Source organism: Hyperolius riggenbachi, chromosome 5 (genome assembly GCF_040937935.1).
Source record: "Hyperolius riggenbachi isolate aHypRig1 chromosome 5, aHypRig1.pri, whole genome shotgun sequence".
Classification (NCBI taxonomy): Eukaryota; Metazoa; Chordata; class Amphibia; order Anura; family Hyperoliidae; genus Hyperolius; species Hyperolius riggenbachi.
Genome location: NC_090650.1, coordinates 343130072 through 343148185, shown reverse-complemented (window position 1 = coordinate 343148185; position 18114 = coordinate 343130072). Strand labels below are relative to the sequence as shown.

Here is an 18114-nt window from a genome sequence, read left to right as displayed (position 1 = left end):
AAAAAACACTAAATCACTGAAAATAAAATGTGAGACTCTTTGCTGCTAATGTTCTATTCATTATCCCTGCTATACAAACAATTCATTATTTCATAAGTTTTTTTCAGTTTAGGTTTGCTTTAAGCACTACAAAGATGGTGATGGCATCTATAAGAACAATACTGGGTGATATTCCTGCTTCAGTTTGATTTAATATTGAGTAGTGACAATATGATAGCCCAGAAAAAAGGATCCATATTAGGGAGATATTTTCCTGATTTAATAAATATATACAGTGGGTTGCAAAAGTATTCGGCCCCCTTGAAGTTTTCCACATTTTGTCACATTACTGCAAACAAACATGGATCAATTTTATTGGAATTCCACATGAAAGACCAACACAAAGTGGTGTACACATGAGAAGTGTAACGAAAATCATACATGATCCCAAACATTTTTTACAAATAAATAACTGCAAAGTGGTGTGTGCATAATTATTCAGCCCCCTTTGGTCTGAGTGCAGTCAGTTGCCTATAGACATTGCCTGATGAGTGTTAATGGCTAAATAGAGTGCACCTGTGTGTAATCTAATGTCAGTACAAATACAGCTGCTCTGTAAGGGCCTCAGAGGTTGTCTAAGAGAATATTGGGAGCAACAACACCGTGAAGCCCAAAGAACACACAAGACAGGTCAGGGATCAAGTTATTGAGAAATTTAAAGCAGGCTTAGGCTACAAAAAGATTTCCAAAGCCTTGAACATCCCAAGGAGCACTGTTCAAGCGATCATTCAGAAATGGAAGGAGTATGGCACAACTGTAAACCTACCAAGACAAGGCCATCCACCTAAACTCACGGGCCGAACAAGGAGAGCGCTGATCAGAAATGCAGTCAAGAGGCCCATGGTGACTCTGGACTAGCTGCAGAGATCTACAGCTCAAGTGGGAGACTCTGTCCATAGGACAACTATTAGTCATGCACTGTACAAAGTTGGCCTTTATGGAAGTGTGGCAAGAAGAAAGGCATTGTTAACAGAAAGCATAAGAAGTCCTGTTTGCAGTTTGCCATAAGCCATGTGGGGGACACAGCAACCATGTGGAAGAAGGTGCTCTGGTCAGATGAGATCAAAATGGAACTTTTTGGCCAAAATGCAAAACGCTATGTGTGGCAGAAAACTAACACTGCACATCACTCTGAACACATCATCCCCACTGTCAAATATGGTGGTGGCAGCATCATGCTCGGGGGGTGCATCTCTTCAGCAGGGACAGGGAAGCTGGTCAGAGTTGATGGAAAGATGGATGGAGCCAAATACAGGGCAAACTTGGAAGAAGACCTCTTGGAGACTGCAAAAGACTTGTGACTGGGGCGGAGGTTCACCTTCCAGCAGGACAATGACCCTAAACATAAAGCCAGGGCAACAATGGAATGGTTTAAAACAAAACATATCTATGCGTTAGAATGGCCCAGTCAAAGTCCAGATCTAAATCCAATCGAGAATCTGTGGCAAGATCTGAAAACTTCTGTTCACAAACGCTGTCCATCTAATCTGACTGAGCTGGAGCTGTTTTGCAATGAAGAATGGGCAAGGATTTCAGTCTCTAGATGTGCAAAGCTGGTAGAGACATACCCTAAAAGACTGGCAGCTGTAATTGCAGCGAAAGGTGGTTCTACAAAGTATTGACTCAGGGGGCAGAATAATTACGCACACCCCACTTTGCAGTTATTTATTTGTAAAAAATGTTTGAAATTATGTATGATTTTCGATCCACTTCTCACGTGTACACCACTTTGTATTGGTCTTTCACGTGGAATTCCAATAAAATTGATTGTTTGTAGCAGTAATATGACAAAATGTGGAAAACTTCAAGGGGTCCGAATACTTTTGCAACCCACTGTATATATAGGGTAAGTCCAGCTTTAGCATATCGGGAGTATTGGGCATAATTCACCTCTCCTTCTCCTTTTGTGCTATAGCTTGTGCTGTTATGTACAGTCTGTAAATGTTTAATTTGCAACATGTTGGTGCTTTATAAGAATCTATATACCGTATTTTTCGGACTATAAGACGCACTTTTTCTCCCCCAAAAGAGGGGAGAAAAAGTGACTGCGTCTTATAGTCCGAATGTAGCAATCTTACCCATCCTGGTGCATTGGAGCAGCCGGTGTAATGTCCTGCAATGCTGACCCTTTGATCCTCCTCCTCCATTATGTTTCACATCAGCCCCTAGTGCTATTCACAAAGGCCCTTTGATCCTCCTCCTCCATTGTCCTCCTCCATTGTCTGATTAGCGCTATTCACAGCGATTCAAAGCGACATTAGCAGCCACTGTCATTGCCCGCAATGCTGGCCCTTTGATCCTTTGTTTAGTGCCCAGTATTCAGCGTGATCTCAGCCCACAAGTAAATACAGCCGTGATAGCGGCAGAGTCCTCTGAGGCTTCCGTACAGCCTTGTTTACTTGCGTCGCCCCATGACCTGACACGCACGTGTCATAAGAAAAACAGTAAACAAGGCTGTACGGAAGCCTCAGAGGACTCTGCTGCTATCGCGGCTGTATTTACTTGTGGGCTAATATCACGCTGATTACCGGGCACTAAACAAAGGATCAACGTGCCAGCATTGCAGGCAATTACATTGGCTGCTAATGTCGATTTAAAGCGCTGTGAATAGCGCTAATCGGACAATGTAGGAGCACAATGGAGGAGGAGGATAAAAGGGCCGTTGTGAATAGGGATGGGGGCTGATGTCTGACATAATGGAGGAGGAGGATCAAAGGGCCAGCATTGCAGGACATTACAGCGGCTGCTCCAATGCTGTAAACACTGGATCACGCTGCTGCTGCTGCCACCACCCACTGTGCACCTCAGAATCATGGACACCCAGACTAGAACCAGCTACTGTCACCCAGACTGGTGAGATATCCTAAAAATGTATTTGTATTGATTAATTTGTGTAGCAGGTGGGGATGGGTATTGTGTAATGTAGTGCAATGAAGCTGGGAGGGAGGGAGGGAGGAAGAGGAGGCAGAGGATTGTGTAGTATAGTGAAGTTCAGCTGGGGGGGGGGGGGGGGAGCAGGGGTTAGTAAAGTGTAGTATAGTTTGAAGGGGGCAGCAGGAGTTAGTGTAGCTTGGCTGTCTATCTTAAAGACATATTGGGGAGAGGAAAGGTCCATAAGCTACTCCTGGGCCATGGACGCACCACAGTGTAGTATATATATTTTTTTTCCAGATTTTTGCCCTCTAAACTTAGGTGCGTCCTATAGTCCGGAGCGTCTTATAGTCCGAAAAATAATTGCTGCTGTTTTAATGGTTTTTTTTTTGCATCAAAAGAACTGTTGGATACTGTAAGTGATGCTATTTTTAAATGCAGTAGAAGTCATTTTTTGAGTAACTAATGTGAATATGCAGCTCCAAAATAAATAGCTAATAAGAGACAACATTACTGGGATACATTCACAAATACACGTCAAACTATAACATTCATTTAAATCTTCTGAATTACTTCTCATGACACGTCTCAGGCATATTATTCACTTTATTGAGGATTTAGTATGATTTCAGGGATTGCACATATATCTCACTACCAAGCTTTAAAGAAGATTATATCAGTGTGTAGTGAGATTCCATATATATGAATAAGTAATCTTATAGGATAAAGCCTTAGAACACTATCTATCTATCTATCTATCTATCTATCTATCTATCTATCTATCTATCTATCTATCTATCTATCTATCCATCAATGTACTTACTTACCTACCTATCTATCTATGGATATGCAGTGTTCTATAAGGCCTGGGACTCACTAGAAAGTGCACAGCACTATAGCAATCACTAGTGATTTGTGGTAGCACTTTGCAAGTGATTTTGGGAGTGATTTCCCTGCCCATATACAATGAATTAGAATAAAACCCCTCCCAAAATGCTGCATGTCCTGTGATTGCGGTTAGACTAATCGCAATCGCTGTAATGGAATCTGTCTCATCCATTTACATTGGCAGAGCGCTAGTGCTAGCAATTGAAAGCGATCCCTAAACGCTCAAAAAACGCTCTGGGTGGACCCAGTCCTAAATGTTTGTTTTAATCTTTGACTACCACTATGGTGGCCTCAGCAGCTGACGTTGAAAGGCATGTTGGCTGGCTGTCCATAGGTGGCGATACATGGTGCCGGACACTGCCACCAGCTGTTTCTGAAGACAAGCTCCCCCTGCTTCTTTCAGCAACTCGTCTCCTCTTACTCCTCTCTGACTCCCCCTCTGAACTGTCCCCTTGGTCATCTTGTCTCTTAGGAACCCACGTGGGATCCGTATCATCATAATCATCCTCCCCAGCTTCGCTTGCCTCAGACACCTCATAAACTGCACCAACAGCAGGTACTTCATCCTCCTCCTCCTCACACGTTACGTCCATAGTGTCGCCTAACTCAGACATATGAGGTGATGTAACTTGCTTAGCGCCTTCATCTTGTTGTAACAATAATGGCTGTGAATCAGTTAATTCTCCACCAAATAATTCCTGTGAAGTGTCAAATGCAGCGGATGTGGTGCTAGTAGTAGCGCTAGTGGCTGCGGAAGATGAGGTGTTCTGTGTTAAATAGTCAACCACGTCCTGACAATCTTGGGAGTTGATGGGATGTGCCTTCTTCTGTGCACTGTACTTTGAGCCAGGGCTGCGCAAAATCACGACCTCGAACAGACCTGCTGGGTGGCCTGCCCCTGGGTCTGCCCCTGCCTCTGCCTTTACCTGTTTTGCGATATCGGGGGGATGAAGTGAAAGGTATGCACTGACTTGACTAATACAATGTGCAGTCACACAGGTGCAGTGAAAGGTATGCAGTGACTGGTATTACAATACAATGTGCAGCGGTCACACAGGTGCAGTTGACAGGTATGCACGGAGTGGTATATTACACAGCGTGCGGTCACACAGGTACTGTGAACAATTATGCAATGACTGGTATTACAAATTTGCAGCTGTCACACACACAGGTACCGTGAACAGGTGCAGTGACACTGCATGCGCACACGTAGGTAGGTGGGTGCACTGTGAACAACTGGTAGGTATATGCAGTGATGGGTATTACAAATGTGCACCTGTCACGCGCACACAGGTACCAGACAGGTATAGTGACACTGCGTGTGCTCACGCAGGTAGGTGGGTGCACTGTGAACAACAGGTAGGTATATGCAGTGATGGGTATTACAAATGTGCACCTGTCACATGCACACAGGTACCGGACAGGTACAGTGACACTGCGTGCGCTCACGTAGGTAGGTGGGTGCACTGTGAACAACAGGTAGGTATATGCAGTGATGGGTATTACAAATGTACAGCTGTCACACACACACAGGTACCGAACAGGTACAGTGACACTGCGTGCAGTCACGTAGGTAGGTGGAGATGAAAGGGTTATGGAAGGCACACCATCTGGATATAGTCGGGTGCTTGACACTGGGACATAGGCAATGTCTCAATTGAAACAATAGTCAAATATGTCAGCACACTGTTTTCAAATAATTAACGCTCCTTTATTGAGTCATGCGTTTCCACAGAAATGTAGAGCCTGCATTACAAATGTACAGCTGTCACCAACACAGGTAGTCACTGAATGTGCTGGGCCTGGCAGTGACACAGTAGGAATTACCAAGGGGCCAAGGTCAAGACTGACTGACAGGGCTGTATATGCAACACAAGTGTCTGTGGGACACACACAAAAGAAAAATAGATCACAAGAACAACATTAGCTCTCAAAAGGGCTGTTGAGGATGAGGAGTGCTTTTTAGCAATAAGGATCAGCAAGAAAGAGCAACCTAACAAGCCTAACTAAGCTTTCCCTAATGTCTCTGCAGCACCTATCCCTTCTCTAATTACTGCAGCCACACGAGTGAGTGAAATGCCTGACGCTGCCTGCCTTTTATAAGGGGGGCTCCAGGACAGAATGTAGCTTGATTGGCTACCCTATGCCTGCTGACTGTGATGTAGAGGGTCAAAGTTGACCCTAATGATGTAGTACAGGGGGCGGGTTGAAGCGCCATAAAGTTCGCGGTTCACTGCGAACGCGAACCACCGAAGTTTGCGCAAATAAGTTCACGGTCGAACCGTTCGGGCCATCTCTACTTATAATTCGCCTTAAAATTCATAGACACCGGTAATGGCTGCTGCCCGTAGTGATCGGATGCGATCAGTAGGACGATGGATTGAGAACTCAACGCTGTACAGATGCATTGCTATGCTGTTGCCTAGCAATGTCTGTACAGCATTGGGGTTCACAAACTTTGCGCCATAACGATCGCATGCAGTCACTACATACACACAGACTGGCAATAATGGTACCCCACATGCCCAACTACTGATGAAATGGCATGTATAGTATCATTGTAATCGGGACAAGCCAAAGAAGACATGACCCAAATTTGAAATGAAGTTTTAAAGTACCGGTACTTGCTGAGATGCTCCTGATTTTTTTTCAGTACCTGCATTGGGCAGCTAACCAGCCCAGAATCACATGACATAACTTTGTCCTATGTTGTATAGCCTTTGTCCTTTGTCTTCCTTTGTATTATAATATGTTGGTGCTTTACAAATACAATAAAATAATAATAATAATAATATAAAATGAACAAGTAAAAGAAAACCCAATTATTTTAAAAATACTAGGTTTATTTCTTTCAAAGAGCACCAGTCCTTGTCTTTTAAATTTTGTGAGAGGAACTGCATACCCGAGAGGAGAAAACTTTTTCAATTACCAGGTAGACAACAGTTCACCAAAGTGTGTTCAGATTAACGACACCTGTTCAGTACGCAAACATGGTGCAGTTAAAGATCTCCATAAACCCCTCCCCCTTCTTTACAGCATCGTATTGCATGATAAAAACCATGAAAATCAGCTTTCCAAGAACAGCCAGTGTGTGAGAGAGGTGTAAGCAGAGGAAAAGGAATGTGTTGTTAAACTATTCATAGCATACATAGAGGTGATCATTACCACTATAGCACCAATTAAGAGCTATGGTAGTAGGTGGAAGAGGGCCCCATGGCCAGGGGCCCTGATGCAGTCACAACAGCTGCAACCCCTATTGCTGCAATAGACAGCATAGTTCTCTTTCTGGGCCTGTGTGCTGCCCTCAGTCTCCCTACTCAAATTCCACCAAAATACCTGGGTCTAAATAAGAAATGCTGCAGAAATGCAGTCCTGTCTATGAGACATGTGATGAGTGAGTGTACACATTTTTACTTCCTGGAGACATTCTAGTTCATGGGGGTGGTGGCAACAGCTGAGGCTGGTAAACTGTGGCCAGTTGTACAGATAGGGTGATGAGGTTGCTCATAAGCAGCACTGCTGTCCCATCACTCTTCAATCATCAAGTCATTATTTTACTATTTACCAGACAGAAATGAACGCAAAAAATAGCCATACTAAATATGTAGATGTTCCTCTGAGATCACACAGTTAGTAATTTGAAATCCTGAATTTGGGGTTTTCGGTATGTCAGTATTCCTTATGCAAGCAATGGATCAAATGTGATGAGCAATGATGGAGACAGGGATGAGAAAGCAAACAGAAGATCTCCTGAGGGGATGGCATCCTGAGTGACTGCACTGGCAGCCATAGCTCAGGCCACTCACACAAACATCACACCATACAGTAATGAAGTCAGTCTTCCCAATTACTTTTTCTGAAAGATCTCATTTCAGGCTATGTGCTAAAACTGATCTCAATTCTAACAGTTGCTGGTTGAATTCCAGTACATTATCTGGCAAGATATTACACTGTGGCCCAAGGTGAAAACAAATACATGGATGAGACACTGGGAAGGATTTTAGAGAAGGAAAACTACGTCCAGATGTCAGCATGATAACCGCTCACTTTAAATGAATGTGAACACGTTATTACAATCATAGATAACCAAAGGTCATTCTGCTGACAGACTGTCATGTACATATTTTAACGTTAATTCTGTGGTGATCTTATTTATTGACTTTGATATCCAAGTTGTGCTCAGTTTTTTTTTTTTTAATTCTTTATTTTTGAGATATAGAGTTATAAAACAGAGCATACAGTAACATAACTATTAGGTACATTCTTGTGTGGGCACGTATATAACAATAAACACATGAAGTTACAGCAAGCCAGCGCTGTTTGAGATTAGGGTATATATGGCCATCTTGTATGAATGGAGGAGCTGGAGTCGGTCATGGACTGTCTATTGCCCAAACGGACTGTGGGTTGTCGGGTAGAGAGGAACAAATTCCTCGCTCTCGGCGAAAGGTATATAATGTGAGTGAGAGTTGCCGCTAGGTCCATAAGGGGAATTTAGGGGCTGTGGTGACCCAGGAGCCCAGTGGGATCATACATCCCAGGACACCATATATGAATGACCAACATTTGGACCAAGGGGGCTACAGTCCGGCAACCTGGAGAGGTGAGTATATATATATTGAGCGGCAGAAACCGTGACCGACCCAGTGCACCATAACAAATCAACTGATTACCTAGATCAAAAGGTTATAGAAGAGAATATATAGAAAAGGTAGCAGGAAAGAAGAAAAAGAAAATGGAGAGGAATTAGGACACACTAACCCTTGCGCTGTGAAACCAGTGTGCCTTATCCAGAATTAGAAAGGTTGTCATGCCAGGAGATATAGGATTATATTTATGTTTGTTGTCATGCCAGGAGATATAGGATTATATTTATGTTTGTGCTCAGTTTTTTAAGGTTTTTTTCTCTATGTCAGCAAGCGATTTTGCTAAATTAAGGAGCAATTTTAAAGAGGAACTCCAGTGAAAGTAATGTAATAATAAAAGTGCTTCATTTTTACAATAATTATGTATAAATGATTTAGTCAGTGTTTGCTCATTGTAAAATCTTTCCTCTCCCAGATTCACATTCTGACATGTATTACATGGTGACATTGTTACTGTGGGCAGGTTATGTAGCTGCTGTTAGCTGTTTTGGCTGTTAGAGACAGCTGTAAACAGCCATTTCCTGTCTGTGAACATTGTTACATTGTGGCAGTTTGCCCAGAGTACCGCGTACTCAGACCTTCTTGTGGGAGGGTTTTCACCACAATATCAGTCATACAGCACCCCCTGATGGTCTGTTTGTGAAATGCAATAGATTTGTCATGTAAAAGGGGGTATCAGCTACTGATTGGGATAAAGTTAAATTCTTGGTCGGAGTTTCTCTTAAAGCATGAAGTCCAAACACAAAAAAGTCAAATGTAATTGGCTGCAATGATTTTCAGGACAAAACAATACTAGCCAGGCCCAGATTTACATCGCAGGAGATTATAGGCACAGATGTCATGGCACCCTAGAGTTCGCCCTCCATGAACCCACAAACCCCAGCGAACCGCACCGCAAGCGTGCTGGCTGGCCCAGCTGTCACTTCTCCCTTGGCCTGTCTTAGGTAGCTACAGGTGCCCTTAAAGAGGCACTTAAGTGAGGAAAAAAAATTGAGTTTTACTCACCTGGGGCTTACCTCAGCCCCCTGCAGCTGTCCGATGCCCACGACGAGTCGCTCTGATGCTCCGGGTCCCGCTGGCGGCCACTTCCGGTTTCGCCGTCAGGACCCGTCAGGCTGGGGCACGCGGCTGATTCTACGTGTTCCCAGCCTAAATAGCACCCCTATGCGGCCATATGTCCGCATAGGCACCCCTATGCGGACATATGGCCGCATAGGGGTGCTATTTAGGCTGGGAACACGTAGAATCAGCCGCGTGCCCCAGCCTGACGGGTCCTGACGGCGAAACCGGAAGTGGCCGCCAGCGGGACCCGGAGCATCAGAGCGACTCGTCGTGGGCATCGGACAGCTGCAGGGGGCTGAGGTAAGCCCCAGGTGAGTAAAACTCAATTTTTTTTTCTCACTTAAGGTTCACTTTAATACTAGGTAGTCAGAGCTATCTTTGGTATTAAGTAGCTAGAGGTGCCTCCAAGTATTAGTTATTAGAGGCACTAGGGGAGGGCAGTGAGCCGCTTGTCCACCATCAGATGCCTGTAGGCACGTGCCTACAGTGCCTTATGGTAAATCCATCCCTGATACTAGCCTTAAGGCATAGGCAGCCATACTATCCCAGGAAAAAAAACACATATATAAGTAGATAAATACTTGTTCTACTTACATAACATATGTATTGTACTGTCCAAATTTTGATTCCAGTGAATTTTATATAGTAAAAAAAAGAGAAAACTTCCAGGCATTTTCCATCTTTACTGCCTCTGACTGAAGCCAATCCTGATGTCATTTCCTCCCTTATTCTTTTTTTTGTCTCCTCTGCCTGAAATGGTGTAGGCAGAACTGCACTGTTATATCTAGTTTGCTTTGTAAACACATTTGAGCAGAACATAGATTTCAGCAGCTTCTGCAGAGGGTTGAAGTGATTTATCTTCTGTTTCCCTTCTCAGCCTAATGTCACACCGAACTGCCCTCAGCCAATCAGCAAGGAGCCGGAATGTGGAAGGGGAAGAAGGGAAGATAACACACTTCCCTCTCCCTGGCAATGTACAAGAGCCAGGCGGCTGACTAAGATAAGATTGATTACAGCAGACTCATTTATGAATGATTATATTGGAATGTATGCAATGCAGGGTGAGGATGTAGAATACATATTAAACAGTGGGTAATAGGAAGTTGATTTTATGGCTGTAAATCCCTCTGGCATTTATGTTGGCATTTATTAGAATATTGGTAATTATACAGAATTTCTACTATCACCATCTGTACCCTTATTCTCACATGTACCCTTCCCTATTCATGCCTAGCAATACCACCCCCACCTACTCCTAACAATAACCATCCCCACTTATGCCTAACACTATCCACCCCCATTACTCCTAACATTAAAAGCACAAATTCACTTGCTAGAGTTTAGCTACAGCGTTAAATGTCTCTTTTATTCATGTTAAACAGCCCCAGGACCGCCTAACGCCGATCGACTTAACATCCTGGGGCCAGCTAATGCAGGAGATCGCGCGCAGGCTGCGCGCCCATCTCCTGCTTGGGGGGTGGAGCCCCGCCCTGCCTGCCACTCGGGAAACTGTTAGACGGCATGATCGCCATCTATTTACATGTACAGCGCTGCGATCAGCAGCAGCGCTGTACTGGGGACACAGGAGAGTGATCGGCTCTCATAGGGAGAAGCCTATGACAGCCGATCGCCATGATTGGCCGGCTGTGGGGAGGGAGGGAGGGAGGGAAAATATCTAAAGAGACATAATTTTTTATTAAAAAAACAATAATACAAATATTTGTGTAAACAAAAATAAACATGGGGGAGCAATCAGACCCCACCAACAGAAAGCTCTGTTGGTGGGGAGAAAAAGGGGGGGGGGAATCACTTTTACTAAAAATGGCCTGGTCACTAGGGGGGTTTAGCACTGCGGTCCTCGAGAGGGTAACATGAGCACCTCTGGCATGCCAATGGTACCTTTCATTATGCAGAACTGCAAACTCTGTCTTAAATAAATGCCTGTACTCCCCGTAATATAAAATACACTGCACTGCTATATAATTTTTTGTTTTTAAGCTTTTTTTTCATTTTCCATGGACTGTGTCACATGATTATGCCTACAGGAAACATCTGCTTCAGATGTATTCTGGGAGATAAATCAGATATTAACATATAAATTGTTGAAGTTCTCTCACACTATGCACCTGTGTCAGTAGCTTTCTGTAGGCATAGTCATGTGACCACAGCCCAGGGGAAATTAAAGGATGAGGTTTCATCTTAAAAAAAATATATAACTTTTGCGATGCTGTATGTTTGTTGTTGGTATGGAAACACAATGTAGTGACTGTTGTTTTGCTTTAATAAATAGGACTAATGCTTAACACATAATACTGTCATTAAATCCGATTCAAAACTGAGGACCAAAACAAAATCTGAGAAATTACCAATCAAATGATATAATTATTATCCAAATGTGATCATTTTATAGACCAAAGAAATCAAATTAAATGATCTGAGTCTGTGAGAGAAAATAAAACGATAGCATTAAAAAATGTGGATGGCCCACTTTACAAATAAAAATAAATAATGTGTGTTGGTATTTAAAGGTAGACAACAAGGGATCTATTGTTTGTACACAAAATTAGCAAACAAAAAAGGGAATTTTTGTAATTTCCACAAAATCCTCAATTTCCTCCATTGTTTTAGTATGTTTTTAAAGAGAGGTATACAGAAGCTGCCATATTTATTTCCTTATAAGCAATACCAGTTGACTGGCTTTCCTGCTGATCCTCTGCCGTTAATACTTTTAGCCACAGAGCCTCAACAAGCATGCAGCTGATTAGATGTTTCTGACATTATTGTCAGATCTGACAAGATTAGCTACATGCTTGCTTCTGGTGTCATTCAGACACTACTGCAGCCAAGTTGATCAGCAGGGCAACCAGGCAACTGGTATTAATTAAAAGGAAATAAATATGGCAGCCTCCATATCACCCTTTCACTTCAGTTGTCCTTTAAGGAAGGAAGACTCTGTGAACTATTGAGTGGAGCAGATGACTGAAAGCATGGTCAAAGAGCTTCAAATAACTCTATCTTACAGGCAAATTTAATGCATTTGTATGTAAATCAAAACCATCAGAGAGTGCATTTGATTGGCCAAAATCTAAAGGCATACATTGCTTTAAATGTGCATGCAAATCAGAATTATTTACATTTTTTTGACCACCAATGACCACCGAGTAAAAATATCAGTCATATTCACGAAATACGTATACCATCCTAGTGAGCTAATCTTGCTTCTCTTAGTGCCATTTTTAAATTGATGATGAAAAATAATTATTATTTCGTTATTACCCAGACTGAAAACGTGATTATGGAAATATAGTCATTACAGTGTAGAAAACAAACACTATTGTAGCTGCTTACTTGGAATGTATCAGCACTGTTCACATTAAACAACTGATCACTCCCCGAACCCAACATGATGGGGCCAGAGTCCGAGTCTTCCCCGTAGACATAAAGGAACACTGTAGCGTCAGTGCCAGCATTGGGGAAATTACCAGTGGCCACAGTGATTTTCCACTCTCCATCTGAAATGAGAACACCAGAACATGTATAAGAAGTTTAATAAGTGTACCACACAGAACTTTTTGTTGTTGATCAACTGTTAGGTGAACTCCAGCCATGGGGGGTTCTCTAAGGGCTTGTTTACATAGGGGTTTGGTGGGATGACGTGTGGTGGCTTTCCTGGGAGACTGCCATGAGAATTAACTGGGCGGAGTTCTTGACAAAAAGCGTCTGAGCAAAACAATGACTTAATGCCTAAACTTGTGCTTGAAGCAGATTTTGGAACCCACAGTTCATTTCCTGTGTCAATCTAAATACTCCCTGACACTACAATAATATCAAACATATAGAAACACTTTATTAGAAGAAAGAAGTCATTGTGACTGGTTAAAAGAAACAATACCTTTAATTAACACTATTCATCAAAGTCAACGAATATGACTTGACTTAACTTGGAATCAAAACTTAATTATGAAATTTAATCAGTGGCTATATAGACAATAATCTCTATCCCTGTTACAACCCCCTAAAGACATCACAACAAAAGAAATACTGTATATATCAACCTTTAGGTGGCATTACCCACTTGAAATATTAAATATGTTTTTTTTAATCTAGGACCCTGATTTAATGGGGATATAATTCCAATACCGTGAATGCTTTTCATGGTTGGTGATTCTGTTGTAAGATTTATGCTCAAACCAAGTTCAGAATTTGTTTGTTTAAATGTAGATAATAAGCTATGTAAACAGAACCTAAACAATATTGATACATTTTTATTATTATTATACTATAATTCTCATTCCATCTAAATAGGCTGCCAGCATTTTTTATGCTAAAAATTAAACTGACTGACTGTATTTAGATGCTGCTTTATAATATGCTCTTTAGTATTAACATGACTGAAAGGTATAGGAAGTGAGAACATTTTTAAAGTGAGATGAAATCTAAAAATAATAGTTAACAATCTATTAATAAAACACATCAGTAAACATTGTAATATACCCAGTGACTGAAAATATCGAAAACAATATATACAGTATATGTTTCCTTGAAGGCGGAATTAAATTTGTCCATTATCAGGCTGCGTCAATATGCACACAAGAAAAATTAGCATAATCCATCATCAAATTTAAATTATTTGCATTGGCCATTTCTAACAGGTTTAATGGCATTGTAAAGCGTTGTAATATTTCTGCTTTCATCCTCTTCCTTTCTTCTCCCTTTCAAATACCCACTTCCTTCCTGTCCTTTCCTCTTAATTATGTTATCTTTCCCACCTCCCTTTCTTTCCTTTTCACCTTTCTCCCATTCACCTTCTCTATCATCTCCCTTCTCTTCCTCCCATCTCACAGAACCCCCCCCCCCCCCACCCCCCACCCCCTCTCTCCCACTTCCATTTTTTTCATTCTATCCTCTTATTTCTTTTTTTTTTTTCTTTCTTTCTTTCTTTTTTTTTTCTTTTTTACGCTTTGTTATTTTTGTCTCATCATTAATTGTACTTTGTTATGTTTCAACACTGATTATCATTAATAAGTTTAAATATGTACTCTTTATACCAATGTTTGTTTTAAACTTGCCCACTGCACATTTCTGATGTAGATAGTATTTTGTATATAATCGTTGGTCATATTTTTTTTATCAAGATCTCCAATGATGTGATTTTTTAATGTGCGGTTAACTTAAAGCGGAATATAACCCTGCATTTCAACTTTGCTCTGAAACATTATTTACAGCATATTATATGCAACCAGCATTTTTTTTTCTACTAGACCAGCATTGGAAGGGTTACACACAGAGCTTTAAAGTTCCGTGGATAGAAATGCAGACGCATCCGAAGTTTAGATAGATACATTTAAGTAAACACAATGTAACAAGTGTGGAATGTGACTCACACTCTCTGACTGTGCAGGAGCTGGAGGACAGCCAGAGAGTGTGTAACATTCACCACTTGTTAAATTGTGTTTACTTAAATGTAACTATCTAAACTTCGGATGTGTCTGCATTTCTATCCAGGGAACTTTAAAGCTCTGTGTGTAACCCTTCCAATGCTGGTCTAGTAAAAAAAAAAATGCTGGTTGCATATAATATGCTGTAAATAATGTTTTAGAGCAAAGTTGAAATGCAGGGTTATATTCCGCTTTAACATTTTTAAACAATCCTCATATTCTCATGTTTTAAATCACACAGAATCTTTCTACCATTACTTATACATGCATTTCAAAATGATGTAGACAATAATTTTCAGGATGGACGTCAAATTTTGTACATATTAAACGGTTTTAAATACACAGGGTTTGGTCCCTTCCAAAGAAATACAGTTGGTAGTTGTGTTTACAACTGGTTGTTTTCAGTTCGCAGCATTTGGATCGTCACCTACTGGCTTCTTGTGGTACTAGTAAAATATTTATAGCCAGTATTTAAGATTCTGTAATTGTTACAACAGGAAGTATTTTTAAGGTTGAATATAATAAATGAAAACTGTAAACATGTCATACAATCCCTTGAAATAATCTTACCATTGATTTTAGAATGTTGTTTCACTTTCGAAGTTGTTTCTATTTCTATAAAATAAATCAAAAATAAGCACATTATTTTCATTGCTTTTTTTATTTTTTAAACTCACTGAAATCAATTGTAAGTAAACAACAAAACTTGCTGTATGAATTAAAACAAAAAAGGAAAACAATGATAAATACTAAACAAGAAGAGAAAATATACCTTTTTTAACTATATGATCTTCTAATCCTATTTTCACACAAATGAGCATATAAACGTGTGATATGTAAAATAATCTGAATATTTATACTGTACTGTGATCAGAAATGGGTACACCGGACAGGTCTGGGCCTATTGGAGACTTATGGTTTATTTTTCAACTTTACCAAAAAGGAAATGGAGGAGATTATGATTTCACAGATTAAGTAAAGGAAAATGTACATGTTAGGAGATTCTTGGGTCATCAAAACTGGGCATCCAAGTGAACTGAATGCATTTATTTATTCTTATGCACCAAATATATATTTTGGAATCATGGGGGTCTATCTATGATAGCCAGGCAACATTAAGCTTATTGATGTTTTCTTTAAGTGTAAAAGTTACATTTGCATAATGGGCGTAGCGCTCACCCTTGTGACCCCTCCCATCGCAGGGAGCCCAGAGGCTTCGGGGACCCCTCCTCCTCCCTCTCCCCAACTGAAAGTTCAGCCAATTAGCAAAAAAACTCCCTCTTCACTCACAAAAACCATGTGCAAGAGTGTGTCATTTTTTCCCTGCTTCCAGATGCTGCTTCACAGCAGAACACTCCCTGCTGCTATTCGCCGGCTCCCGATCAAGTGACCCGCATGGGGTTTGGGGACTAAGGGGGCCCAATGCTATCATTTTTGCAGGAGGGGACCTATTTAGTCTAGTTACGCCCCTGATTTGTATATTCAGTAGTGGTGCATTGTGGGTAATGCAGTAAAGCAGAATTATCTCAAAGACCTTCGGTTTTTAGAAGGCAAATCACAGTAAGCATTAATTTTTTTGAAGTTAATTGAATGAATATATACTCTGAATCCCTTTTTGGATTAATTTCATGTATTATAGTCACTTTATTATAGTAGCTTTTATTCAATTAACCACTTGAGGGCCGCAATGTTAAACCCCCCTTAAAGGTACCCAGAGAGGAAGGAGACTTAAGAAAAAGATTTCATACATACCTGGGGCTTACTCCAGCCCCATAAGCCTGGATCGCTCCCATGCCGCAATCCTCCGCTTCCTGGATCCGCTGGTACCGGGTCCCGTCACTTCCGGCGGCCGCGGCCAATTGTCCGCATGATCATGGGCTCCCTCCATATCCTTACGCGTGCGGCTGCGCAGTATGCAGCCGCACGTGTAATGGTATGCCGGGAGCCTCTGTGATGCGGACAATTGGCCGCGTGCTTCCGCCGACTGGCCGACTGGTTAAAAGTACGGGACCCGGTACCGGCAGATCCAGGAAGCGGAGGACGGCGGCGTGGGAGCAATCCAGGCTTATGGGGCTGGAGGAAGCCCCAGGTATGTATAAAATATTTTAGCTTCTTAATATCTGGTTCTCTTTAAGACTAGGCCATATTTCTTGAAATTGGCCACTGCAGCTTTAAGGCCTAGCTGCAGGGCCGCACAACTCAGCACTCAAGTGATTCCCCCCCCCCCTTTTCTCCCCACCAACAAAGCTCTCTGTTGGTGGGGTCTGATCGCTCCCCAGTGTTTGTTTGTTTTTTGTAAATATTTTTTCTATTTAGTTTCCAATATTTTCGTGTTTTGTTTTTTTTTTGCCACACGGCTGTCCCCAGTACAGCACTGCTGTAGATGGCAGCGCTGTACAAGGTAAGTAGACAGCGCTTTCGCCGCCTAACAATCTCCAAGCGGCAATCGCCGCTGGGAGACTAAAGGAGGAGCGGAGCTCCGCCTTTCAAGCAGGGATGCGCGCACAGCAGCGTGCATGATCTCCTGCTAGCCCCATAGAAGGCCATTCACGCCAATCGGCGTGGATCGGTTCTGGGGCTGCCGCCGCGTTCACACCAATTCGTGTAGAGCGGTCGGCTAAGGGTTAACTTTTTTTCTTGAGTTTTCTCCTAGGAGATCATTTTTCATTTTTTCTATTCAATACATTTTTGGCACTTTGAAACTGAACAATTGCCAAAAGTAGGTGAAAAAGTATTAGCAAAATTATTTTGAGCATTTTCTGGCTTGCTGGTGGCTTGAAAGCCATTTTATGGAAAGGTGTAAAAATATCACCTGGGAGAAATTTTAGGAAAAAATTAAATTGAATAGGGGCCAGTGTATCAAAACCTTTCAGCTGTCATTCAAACAGAAATTGGGGCAAATCTTCCAACTTAACACCTATGCTGTTGAGGAATGACAGAAGTGATAATGAACCTCCTCTTTATGGATATTTTTATACACATCCTATTATGTCTCTGGGATGGGAAATATGCATAAATCTCATCTCAATGGGGACACAAACAGCAATAAAAGCTTGACTGAATTTTTAGTCTATTACTTTTTGTATACAAAACAAAAGATAAGCGGAAGTGCTTTTTTGTTTCTTTGTTTTAATCTGCAATTATACTGTATGTTAACCTAGTTACCTAGC

The 18114-nt window shown here is 41.6% G+C and overlaps 1 protein-coding gene across 4 annotated transcripts in view; it reads right to left on the bottom strand.

The window, feature by feature from the left end:
* RP1 (RP1 axonemal microtubule associated) overlaps window positions 1-18114 on the bottom strand; it is a 542476-nt gene that overhangs the window by 233455 nt on the left and 290907 nt on the right. For all 4 annotated transcript variants that reach the window (XM_068237387.1, XM_068237386.1, XM_068237388.1 and 1 more), the window contains 2 exons: window positions 15515-15559; window positions 12855-13018 (listed from right to left, as the gene is read on the bottom strand). In XM_068237387.1, coding sequence (XP_068093488.1) covers window positions 12855-13018; window positions 15515-15559 — 209 coding nt within the window. The remainder of the gene's footprint in view (window positions 1-12854; window positions 13019-15514; window positions 15560-18114) is intronic.